Source organism: Cupressus sempervirens, chromosome 8, assembly GCF_028749045.1.
Source record: "Cupressus sempervirens isolate cs-2001-9-10 chromosome 8, ASM2874904v1, whole genome shotgun sequence".
NCBI classification, from domain to species: Eukaryota; Viridiplantae; Streptophyta; class Pinopsida; order Cupressales; family Cupressaceae; genus Cupressus; species Cupressus sempervirens.
In genome coordinates this window covers 452,595,761-452,608,261 of record NC_143125.1, presented here as the reverse complement: position 1 = coordinate 452,608,261, position 12,501 = coordinate 452,595,761, and the positions used below count along the sequence as shown (strand labels likewise).

Genomic DNA, 12,501 nt, shown 5'->3' with positions numbered 1-12,501 from the left:
AGTCCCCCTATCCATAATATTTAGCCTACGAGGGATAAAATAATAGGCTAACGAATCATTCTCTAACACTAGCTAAAAAGGGGACATTATATAAGAGCACTATGTCGATTATTACTGTCGCTAAAGCAAAAAGAGGGGGTCCCCATTTGCAATGGAGTGATGGTGTGAAAACCTCAAAAGAAGGTGCCACACCTAATTTCATTGATGTTAGACTGGTTAAGAGGCATGGGATTCAAATTGAGGAGTTTGCAAGTATAAGGGTGAGAGTAGAAGATGGTTATATGCTTAAGTGCAACAAGATAATTCCTAAACTCACATTGCATGTAAATAATTATGAATTCAAGGCAGATTTATATGTTGTAAATATGGGCAACATTGATGTGATCTTGGGAATGAGTTGGCTTTATGACATTGGGGAGTTTACTCTCAACCTTCATGAGATGGAGATGAGATTTAAGATGGATGGGAAGTCTCATGGGTTAAAGGGCATTAAAAACAATAGTTTCAGGATGATATCATTTAGGAGGATGGAAAGACTCATACGTCACGACATGGTGGAGTGGGCAACCGTGTGTATGTTGATGCCATCATATGAGGGACAACAAAAGCTTGATTATCACCTAGATAAATAGGAGTTGAGGATTAAACATGGGAAGATTCTCGGTGACATTTCACTTAGTAGACCTCTTGATAGATGGATTGAGCACATAATAGTAGGAGAAGGGTGCCGAGCTTGTGATGATCACTCCATATAGGCACCCAAAGAAGCTTAAAGATGAACTTGAAAAAGACAATTAAAGAGATGCTTGCTATGGGACACATTAGGCCAATCGAATCTCCTTTTGCCTCTTTGGTTATGCTTGTGAAGAAAAAAGATGGTACCCTTTAGATGCGCATTGACTAATTTTAAAAAAGAGAACAATTAAGAACAAGTATCCCACCCTTGGGTAAATGAGCTGATTAATGAGCTTCATAGTGCTTGCTTCTTTTCAAAGATGGATCTGAGATTAGATTATCACTAGATCTCAGTTAGAGAGTAGGACATAAAAAAGAATACATTTAGGTTCCATTGTAGTAATTTTGAGTTCGTGGTTATTCTTTTTAGGCTAACCAATGCTTTTGCTACGTTTTAGGCTACAATATACAAAGTTTTTAAACCTTACCTGAGGAAATTTGTACTTTTATTCTTTGATGATATCCTAGTATAGAACAAATTATGGGAGGAGCATCTTGGCCACTTGGATATAGTGTTAGAGATTCTTGGTAGGGAATAGATGTATGCCAAGGAATCCAAATGTGATTTAGGTATGGCAAAATTGTTGTATTTGGGTCACATTATCAGTGCAGAGGGTGTGCGGATGGATCTTGATAAGATCTACTCTATCATAGAGTGGCTTACTCCTGTGAACCAACTCAGCTCTATGGTTTTTAAGGTTTGTATGGCTTCTACCAAAGATTTGTCAATGGATATTTACGACACACAACACCACTATACCACTTACCGATTTGATGAAGAAAGGGGCATTTGTTTGGACTCCTAAGATATTAGAGTATTTGAGAAATTCAAACAATTGATGACTACTTGTCCAGTTCTCCCTCTCCCTAGTTTCAATAAGCCTTTTGAGCTATAGTTTGATGCCTTGGGTGAGGGAATTGGTGTAGCGCTTATGTAGGATAAGATCCCATTGCTTTTGAAAGCAGGAGGCTGAGAGGACCTGAGATGGTTTTTAATGTTTATGGCAAAGAAATGTTGGCCATCATGCATGCTTTGGCCAAGTTTAGGCAATACCTTGTTAGCAGAAAATTCAGCATTATAACTGACCATAATAGCATGAGACATTTCCTAGGGCAGCGAGATCTCAATGATTGCCAACAAAAAATGGTTAGTAAGATGTTGATGTGTTAACTAGAAGATCGCAATTGAACTCCATGGTGGACATTTTAGAGGATTGGAGACATGATTTTGGCAAAATATTCCAAAGACACTTGAGCTTCAAGCAAACCTTAGGGTTCAGTTTAGGATAGCAGGTATTCAGTTATAAATGATCTCATCATTTATAATGGAAGAATTTTCTTGGCCCAAGGATTAGAGATGAAGTGTAGAGTGTTGAGGACCTTTTGTGATGTCCCATGGAAGGACATCTTGGGTACTTTAAAACTTAAAAATAGGTATGGAAACATTTCACTTAGAAAGGCCTTAAGTTAGATGTTCTTTGGTATGTGAGGGAATGCTCTGTTTGTAATAGAATAAACAAGAGCTCACTAATCTTGTAGAGCTACTTCAACAACTTCCCATTTTTGATAGGAAATGGGAATTGTTATCCATGGGTATCATTACAAGCTTTCTAAAGGCCCAAGGTAGAGATTGCATATATGTTGTTGTCATCCAACTCACTAAGTATGACCACTTCTTTTTGACCACAACTACATCTATAGCTGCACGGGTTGTATAGTTCTTTCCTGAGGTGTTCAAGCTACATTACTTACCTTAGAGTATTGTCAGTGACAAGGATAGTCTGTTCATGAGTCACTTTTGGTAGGAATTGTTTAGACTTTTTGGGATCAAACTTACTTTGAGCACTAGTTACCACCCATAGGCTGATGGTTGAGCGTAGATTGTAAACAAATGGGTGGAAGGCACCTCAAGAATTATATAGTTGGACAACAAAAGGCTTGGGTGAAATGGATTTATCTTTGTGAGTATTGTTGTAACACTACTAACCATATGTTGATTCAGATTACACCATTCATGGCATTTAATGGAATTGAGGCACCTATCTTTCTTGATTTACTGCTTAGTGACAATAGAACACTTAGTATTCTGAATCTTTTGCACGAGAACTCAAATGTTATTAAAGCCCTCAAGGAGAATATTTTGAAGGAACAAAACCAACAAAAACAATATAAAAATCAAAAGAGAGTGGAGCTTTCTTTTGAGGTAGTAGATATGGTGTATATGATGCTACAGCGTTATCGCCAATCCACTCCTAGGAGAGTGGTGTAGAGAATCTCAAGCCACGTTACTATGGTCCTTTCAGGGTTCTTAGTTGATTAGGTGAGGTGGATTATGAGTTAGAGCTACTGGTAGACAACAAAATCCATAATGTTTTTCATGTATCATGCCTCAAGGAGTTAAGACATCACGTTGTTCCTTGTAGAGTTCTACAACCTCTAGATGATGAAGGGAAATTGATTTTAGTAACCGAGGCCATTTGGGATGTCAAAAAGCGACAATTATAGAGATGTGTCATCGGGAAATATCTGATTGAGTGGAAGGATTCACTAGTAGAGGATGCTACTTGGGAGAGTGAAGATATATTGCAACATCTAGAGTTGAGATTGCTTGAGGAAAAGCAATTTCGGGGAGGGGAGACTGTGATGTCCCCTCCTAACTAGAGACACCAGTTTAGCAGTATTAGCCAATTAGTAGCCCTCATAGGCTAATGGGTTTGGGTAGAGTGTAGAGACCTATTCGATAGATAAGTTATTCACCTTCTCCAAAGCTCAGTTGTTGTAGTTTTGGCATTTTCGTGGGTTTCATGGCCTTGTTCTTCATGCTTTTTATTTATAGTAAGTCTTGGGTTGTTCAAGGGCCCTTTCTATTTTTAGTAGATCACTTGGTCACATGGGGATCAACATTGTTGAGACCCGGTTCATATGACAAAGTGAAACAGTAAGTGGTTGGAGAGCTGTTAATACTTAAGAGGCCAAATAGATATCAATTTATTAAAAGAGCTTATTGTAAAGTTATAACTTCATAATTGAGGATCAAGTTATGATAAGAAGGGGGCCGTTTGAGGAATTAATTATAAATGCAAATCTTACTGAAATATTAGATGTTTTCCCTAAGTCTAAATGAAATAACATTTTTATTGTTATTAATATGTTTTTATGAGAAATCAAACCCTAAAGATGAATTATAAATACTTTCCCACAAAGCATTCCATTCTTTTATGGCATTTGACAAACTCATTTCATGAATTCATAGAGCATTGGAGAATAGAGATGAGGGTTTCTCCGATTTCATAGCCTTTTGGGAGTTGAAGTGTAGCTTCTTTGTTGTATCGGCTTTCTTAGGTTTTGAGATATCAATTGAAGATTGCTTATCAATTGTCTTCATCTAAAGGTTAAGAGTGTACACATTGGAAAATAATTTTTAGAGGAAAATAAGCAGTTAGAAGAGCCTAGCTGAGGGGAGATTAAAAGTCTTCAAATTGGTGATTATTGTCACCATTCTGTAATATCACCAAACTGGATATTTGCCCCAAAATTTTTAAATATATTTCATAAATATTAAGTTAATAAGTTTATGCAATAGATTTCAGATTTGCACAACATAAATACAAGAAATACTCAAATAAATATAAAATCTTAGAAGTGTTGTTCCATTTCAATCCTCATCAGTACAATAACCAAATCTAATCATGAACACAAAAACATATAGTTGGATTGGATAATATGAATGAAGATTTAAAGCACAAGTGAGATATCCATGTGATATCTCTAGTAGACAATGGGTTTTCGTCCATTGCACCCAAGTTTGAGGGTTTTTGTCCTCTTGCCTGCTGAAAGCTAAAGCTTTCTAGAACCCTTCAAGAGAAAAAATGAAATCCAAATCATAATCCAAGTATGCTGACATGACTCAAGCTTTCTTCTTTTAATATCAAGGTTTCCGGTTTTGTTGGTGTTGTATGTTGGTCACCTAAGTATCATAGCTCATTGGAACCGGGTTGAAAAGTTTTAAATCATGTGCACAAGAAATAGTGGCCTTATGTGTCAGCATATTATGTTATGGTGGAAAAGGTTATTTTTGGGAGCCAAAAACAATTATTAAATCATATTATAATAGCACTTTCTTATATTTTAAAGTTGTGGAGTTCATTAAGGAAATTTGTGCTATTCGGAGATTATAAATATGAGCCCATTTGCTGAGAGAAGCATCTGATTGAATATTACTTTATTTTGTTGTCTTTGTAACACTTCTAAAGGTTGTGATATTGCTATCAGGATTTAATTGTGTGATTTTTGAGTCAAACTCATTGACCCATATTTCATGAGTAGTGATTCAACATGAATCCATCTCTCATGAGAATAAATGGAACACTTAGCACTCATTGGATCTAGGTGATGCTCACAGGGGTGAAGCACCGAGACTTCCCGGGAGGTCACCCATCCTAGTACTACTCTAGCCTGAGCGCGCTTAACTACAGAGTTTCCTTTGTGGTTAAACCCAAAGCTTGCAACCCCATTTGCAAAACCTTCACCAAGTGTTGTGCCTTATGAACCATTCATTAGAAAGCTTGCAAATGGGGTTGCAAGCTTCGGGTTTAACCACAGAGGAAACTCTGTAGTTAAGCACGCTCAGGCTGGGGTAGTACTGGGATGGGTGACCTCCTGAGAAGTCCCGGTGCTTCACCCCTGTGAACATCACCTAGATCCAATGAGTGCTAAGTGTTCCATTTATTCTCATGAGAGATGGATTCATGTTGAATCACTACTCATGAAATATGGGTCAATGAGTTTGACTCAAAAATCACACAGTTAAATCTTGATACCAATATCACAATTTGACTTGCTGTGGAAATTATCTCCTACTTATCAATTGATGAGTTTAAGGGGCTTTCTAATGAATGGTTCATAAGGCACAACACTTGGTGAAGGTTTTGCAAATAGGGTTGCAAGCTTTGGGTTTAACCATAGAGGAAACTCTGTAGTTAAGCACACTCAGGCTGGAGTAGTACTGGGATGGGTGACCTCCCGGGAAGTCTCGGTGCTTCACCCCTGTGAGCATCACCTAGATCCAATGAGTGCTAAGTGTTCCATTTATTCCCATGAGAGATGGATTCATGTTGAATCACTACTCATGAAATATGGGTCAATGAGTTTGACTCAAAAATCACACAGTTAAATCCTGATAGCAATATCACAATTTGACTTGCTGTGGAAATTATCTCCTACTTATCAACTTCTAAAGGTCTTAATTTTTGTGCCCTTGTTGAAGTATAAGGGTTTGGGATCTATAGTAGAAGTATTATAGATTTAATTTCTGAAGATAACCTGAAGGTTGCATTACAAATTGTTGTTGAGGTATAACAATTTTTCATCACTCTTATTGTTTCCTGCTGTGCCTAAGGAGTGATTAAATTCTGAGAAGATCGACTGGTTAGTGGAGATCATTGATGGCTGTATGATTTGAGCATCCACAATTTTTGGAAGGGAAATTATTATGCAGCGATTGGCAGGCTGTGTTCATAACCTGTGGCAGCATTTGGACTTAATACTTACCCAGTGCTCATTATTAAGCGTGTGCGTTTCATCTAATAGGGGCTGCAGTTGAGTTATAACAAGCAGCGTTGGGAATTAGGGAGCCTGCTGTTGTCTTTTGAGGCCTGCACTGACCTCCTCTAGGCTTGCAATTTAATGATCAGGACCTTTGTTGACCATAGAAGACCACGGATGCAAGAAGAGGACCTGCGTTTTATTAATACAGGCCTGCATTTGGACTTTCAGAGGGCCTGTGATCAGATTTGGATGGTAGTATATATGTTCCTGACTGCCTACGTGACATTGGAAGAATCATTGCAAATCAGGTTCTTCATTATTTGAAATCGAATGTTGTATTGGTCACCAAGCTGGCTTTAGTTATCATTGATAATTGAGATTTGTTGTCTGTTACTGTGCTGATCCAGTGATTGGTATATTAATCTTCGCTCACTGTTATTGCCCATCATTAAGTTGGCATTATAACTTGGCTAGCAGATTTTAAAAATGAGTGGAATTGGATGCACATGAAAACTACTTAGAAATACGTAACTCATTAATTAATTCAGTTTGGGGCAATTTATATAGATATATTTTGTAGTATGGGTGGGTATCATGATATGCTTACCAAGTGTTTGACAAAATGCCAAACTTCTTATTTGATAAGGAAATAGATGTGTTAAAGCTAATTGTTGAAATATAACTGGGTGAGGGTTATTATAGTGGTATCAGACCGGTTTCCTGTCATTTGGAGTAAGAAAATTATTTTTATTTCAGATCTGCTGGTGTTTTGGGTGTGACCAACACTCTAGCTTTTTCTAGCCATGGGCAGACACAGGAGGATTAACAGTTCTTTGAGCTGATGGAGTAGTGTGAAGAATAGAGAGAATAAATGCCTTGAGAGAGAGTATGGAAAAGCTTAAGCTTCATCAGTAGAGGTTGAGGGTGAGCTTGTTGGATCCAGAGAAGGTTGATAGGGCAATGAGGTATATGATTTCTGCTCTTAGGAGGCCGACATCGAGGATGCAGGGAAGAAGGCTTGAGTTCTCTCTGGTGTGCATTTAGGAGGCAAATGCATATGTGTTCAGTACGAAACCCACTAGTCCTATGCATAGTTCTGACGATGGACTTTCCACACAGAGACATGTGGATGTGTTAGTTCAATTGGTGGACAACAACACTGAGTATTAGCGGCTTGAGGATTCTAGAGTCGTGGTTGTGGATAGTGCAGTTGCTATTGGGGCAGTAGTTATCGCTGATTGTTCAGACTCTCGAAGAGGGGATTGTTATTGGAAAATTATATGTCAGTCGTCATAGTGTTACAACTGAGTCAACCAATGTTGGATCATGCTCTAGCATTATTGATTCCAAAGAAACGTGAATTGGAATCGGATCGGAATCGGCAAAGGCCGAATCGAATCGTGAATCGGCAATGAATCGGCGATGAATCGGCAAATCTGAAAAAACCCTTTAAATTTAAAGATTTTAACAATTTAAAACTTATTTCATGCACCCTTTATTGAATATAACTTAAGCACACTATAACATCATCAAATAGAAGTTAAAACTTAACATACATAAACATGAAACATAAAATCCATCACATACGTAACTATGTTATCTAAGATTCTAAAATGTAAATTGTAGGCTAGCTGAAGTAAATAGAAATCAAATGATCATAATGATTTAAATCATAGAATGTATGTAAGATGATCCATAAGACATCAAATCATAAATTTATGTAAGAATCTAAGATGAAGATCCATGAAAGTTTGAAACTTTGAAACATATGTCTATCAATGATTCAGTATCAATATCTGTAAACAAAATATAAAAACAAGGCTCCAGCTCAAGCCTCAGGCTCATAGTCATCATCATCCTCAACATCATCCTCAAGCTCGGCTACAGCCTCAGCCTCAGCCTCTGAGTATCCAGTCTGCCTAGTAGCAAGGCGTCTAATGTAGGTCCTAGAGGACTGTCGAGCCATATCTCCCGCATATAAGATGGGCTCACGAATGTCGCTAGGGCCTGTGTCTGTGCGTGCACGTGTGCGTCTACCAATGCCTGAAGAACGTGCTCTAGCTGCCTCAGCCTCTATATCCACCTGGTCAATCCACGCACGGTCTTCCTCAGTGAAGACTGGATCTACAACCTCTGTGAGCCACTCTGATTCTGGATCAATCTCCTCCAGAATGATCGGAGAGGAGTCAGTGCCCAAAATCTGTCTGATCCTAAGACGGAGGTTGTAATGAACGAAGACAAGATCATTCAACCTCTGCACTGTCAACCTGTTTCTCCTCTTCGAGTGGATGTGCTCGAACATGGACCAACTGCGCTCACATCCAGAAGCGCTGCTTGGCTGACTCAGAATACGAATGGCAATTTTTTGAAGTTTTGGGGTTGTGGCCCCAAACATTTGCCACCATCTATCTGAAATAAGGGAAAATAAAAATAATTAGTCTCATTTACAAATTACAAATTACAAGTTAACTCTAAAATTACATAATCAACTTTAAGTTTAGAATCTAGATTCATGAACATTGAATATATTATTTAATTTTTACCTGGCTGTATTGTTTCCCGAGCATTTATGGCTACCCTGCTAGAGAAAAGTGGCCCTTCTTTATTATTGAACTTATCAAGCTCAATAATTGCAGCACTGCTATCCTCATCAGTACTCAACCTCTGGATCACTGTATATAATCTGGTGAGAACCTCCTCATCCGCCTTGAAGTCAGGACGGAAACGAAATGCCGAATTCAAAAAGTAAGCTGCTGCATGGATGGGTCTGTGGAGCTGATTCTGCCATCTCCTATCAATGATGTCCCAAATAGGGGCATACTTCTCCTGCACTCTTGCATACTGAGCTCTAATGGCCTCCTTGGCCCTATCCATGCCCTCATATATGTAGCTCATAGAGGGCTTCTCCCCATCAGCAGTTCGTAGGAGAGATACAAGAGGCTCAGTGGCCTACATATAAAGTAAAACAAAAATTTGAGTCAAAACTTAAACATAGAATAATTCAATAATATAAGGTAAAACTAAATCATTAAACAATTAGCATAGTAAACTGTAAAATATTAAATGTTAAATTGCAATAAAATTACCTTAAGTATTTCTCTAGCAGGTTTCCAAAAACCATCATCATCAAATATGCAATCCACCACATCTATCCTTGCAGTGGTCGTAGCATAGGAAGATGAAATCCACTCCCGCCCAACAAACATGCTCCTCAAATCATCCCTTGATGTCAACAAGGACTGCAAGGTGATGAAATTCGAGGCAAACCTCGTGATCCCTGGACGAGCTAACTCTTTGTCTCTTGTGTATTTCCTCATTGTGCTAAGGACAAATGAATGATTATAAATAAACTTACATATGTTTTTTGCCCTTTCCACACATGACTTGACCCACTCAAGTTTGCCAATTTCCTCCAACATGAGGTCAAGGCAGTGTGCTGCACAAGGGGACCAAAATATGGTGGGGTGCCTCTTCATCAAAAGTTTGCCTACAACAATTTTAAGATAATTAGAAATTCAAATTTCAAACATGTTAGAACTTAGAACTTAGGAAACTTAGAAATTCTAAGTTAGAATTAGAAAAAGTTCAAAATTCAAATAAATTTATTTTCAAAACTTAAAAAGTTAAAAGTTTACCTGCAGCAACATAACTTGCTGCATTATCCGTCACCACTTGCACCACATGTTGTTCCCCCACCTCTGCTATAACTTCCTCAATAACCTCACATAAGTATGTGGCGTTTTTTACATGAGCAGAAGCATCAATGGATTTGAGGAACATGGTATATCCTACAAGTAACAAAACAACGAATTATAATTACTATTAGCAATCAACAAATCAAAATTTGAAATAGTCAATCACGATTCAAAATTATGTATGTAGGAAAGTAGAATGATCAATCACCTCCACAGGATACAAGAAAATTGAGGAGTGTTCTTCCCCTCCTATCTGTCCAACCATCAGTCATGATGGTGCAACCCTTTTCGATCCACTCCTTTCGGTTGTCCTCAAGCTCATGCCTCATATCCTCAACCATTTCCTCCAGGAGGTATCCACTCAACTTAGCCTCAGTTGGGGCTTTAAACCCCGGACCACAAATGGCAACTGCATCTATCATGTTCTGCCAATAAGGAGTCCTGTCACAAATAGATAATGATATTGATTAGAAATTTAGATGTCAAAAACTAAAATCATAAAACAAGTAGATATAATTAAAGTTTTACTTTTACTTTTAACTTTAACTTTGAAGATAACAAAGAAAAAGGAATCAATTACCTGGCTGCAATAAATGGAATGTTGCAAAAGTACCAGAATTTGCAAATCTCTTTTCTGGCAGCATCATGGATCTCCTTGTTCAAACCCATGCCCTCAAGCGTGGGTTGGGAGCCAGGAGTAGTGCGGGGCACAAAGTAACTATCCATTCTGCTTTTCCGCACTCTAGGCCGCAATAGGTTGGTGTTGGACTCTGTCTCAGTATGAGACCGACTACCACTAACACTCACATGAGCACTAGCACTAGGATGAAAAGGAGGCCTAGAAGAACCCTCCCCAACACAACCTACGGATGCGGAAGCTGATGCAGATGCACAAGCTGATGTAGATGCGGTTGCGGATGTGGGAGCACGAGAGCCAATACCTCTTAACCCTTCAAGTTGCATTTTCTTAGTCAACTTGTCTTGTTCAATTTTTTCTAATGCCACTAAACAAGAGCGTTTTGCCTCAGCGGTTTGTTGAGTGCAAACTGTGACATCATGGCCAGGTATGCCAGCAATGTGGTATTTCAATCTATAGATATCTCCCGAATTTATTTTTTCTTTGCAAAATATACATTTTGTTTGATATTTGGTTCTCCCAGGAAACTCTTCATTATATTTCCAGCATTCATCTTTTTTACCCATTGTGGAAATTGGAAAATGAAAGCAAAGGGCTGCTGCAATAAAAAAATTCATGTAAAAAATCAAAGTTTGCAACTAATAAACAAAAACTACAAAACAACAAACCCTAGTTTGCAATTTAGTAAAACTAAAAATAAAAAACATTCAAGATTTGCAAATGAACACTAAAAAAATTTAACAAAAAATGCATACTACACTAACATGCAAAAAAAAAACCAACACTTACCTCTTGCAAATGAGTTGAGGAGTGTTGATATTGACTCCTTAATGCTCCCAATGCAATTTATGGCCTCACCAAATGGACTTCTGATTTCTTTGGTGCTCTTCCTTCTTGCCGGTTGGAAACCTATGGATTCTCTTTTCTCTTCTTCTCTCTCACTCTTCCTCTCTTCTACTCATACTAAGCAAATAGAAGGCTCTTTAGGGTTATAACAAAGAGGAAAGTCAACTTAGAAAGCAAATAAAACATGTGTTTTTTTTTAAAAATTGAACTTTCTATCCTTGCTGCCGTGGCCGATTTCTGGAGATTCACGATGGCGATTTTGGCGATTTTTGCCATGAATCGCCGATTTTGGCGATTCAGGCGATTCACACGAAAAAATCGCCACCAGCGATTTCCGATTCCAAAAAAATCGGGAGCCATGAATCTTATCGCGATTTCGGCGATTTCATGGCGATTTTTGGAACTATGATTGATTCACAACATGACATAGAGTTATGTACGCAGAGTCAAGTGTTAGTAGTTGAGGTTTTATTAGGAGATGTGGACGCGGATAGCATGGATGCATTTGATGATCCATTTGGTGATGCTATGAGATGCACTAGGTATGATATCCCTTGCCAAGTATTAGGTGACGACTCTGAGGAGGTTTTGAATGGATCCCAAGATCAAGATTTATAGGGACTTTATGTTGAGGGAGAAGTAGAGTCATGCAAGGAGTTTGATACAACAAGGGCTTCCACTTATTTAGAGGAAGTGTTGGTTGAGATACTGAGTAGTTATATCTCGGTTGCAATGTGTGTAAGGACGATAACATATGTGGTGAGCATTTTTTATTCAATTTCCTACCATAGTGTAGATAGTGAGGTAGTGAGCTTGTATAGGAGCCAGGGGTTATATAGACATCATGTGACTAGTCAGCTGAAGGTGAGTCATAGTGACATCTCTTCATCTTTTGAGCATTGCGATGCTATTCATCAAAAGTTGGCTGCATCTAGTTGGGGTGCTCCTATGCCAGATAAGTATGGTTATAGTAGTCTTTCCTTAGAAGAGATTCATGTGCTTCGAGAGTCTGTCAGGATCTTGAAGCATAATTATTCACAA

The 12,501-nt window shown here is 38.3% G+C and overlaps 2 protein-coding genes across 5 annotated transcripts in view; one reads left to right on the top strand and one right to left on the bottom strand.

Annotated features, from left to right (window-relative positions):
• The window catches only part of TPR9 (Tetratricopeptide repeat (TPR)-like superfamily protein), a 213,803-nt gene that overhangs the window by 68,746 nt on the left and 132,556 nt on the right, over positions 1 to 12,501 (top strand). The gene's annotated exons all lie outside the window — the stretch shown is intronic.
• On the bottom strand, positions 8,815 to 10,525 carry LOC149543171 (uncharacterized). The gene is made up of 4 exons (XM_089796534.1): positions 10,186 to 10,525; positions 9,918 to 10,070; positions 9,369 to 9,769; positions 8,815 to 9,231 (listed from the first exon to the last, which is right to left on the bottom strand). Exons 1-4 carry the CDS (start codon positions 10,397 to 10,399, stop codon positions 8,815 to 8,817), a joined length of 1,185 nt encoding a protein of 394 aa, XP_089652660.1. The 5' UTR covers positions 10,400 to 10,525.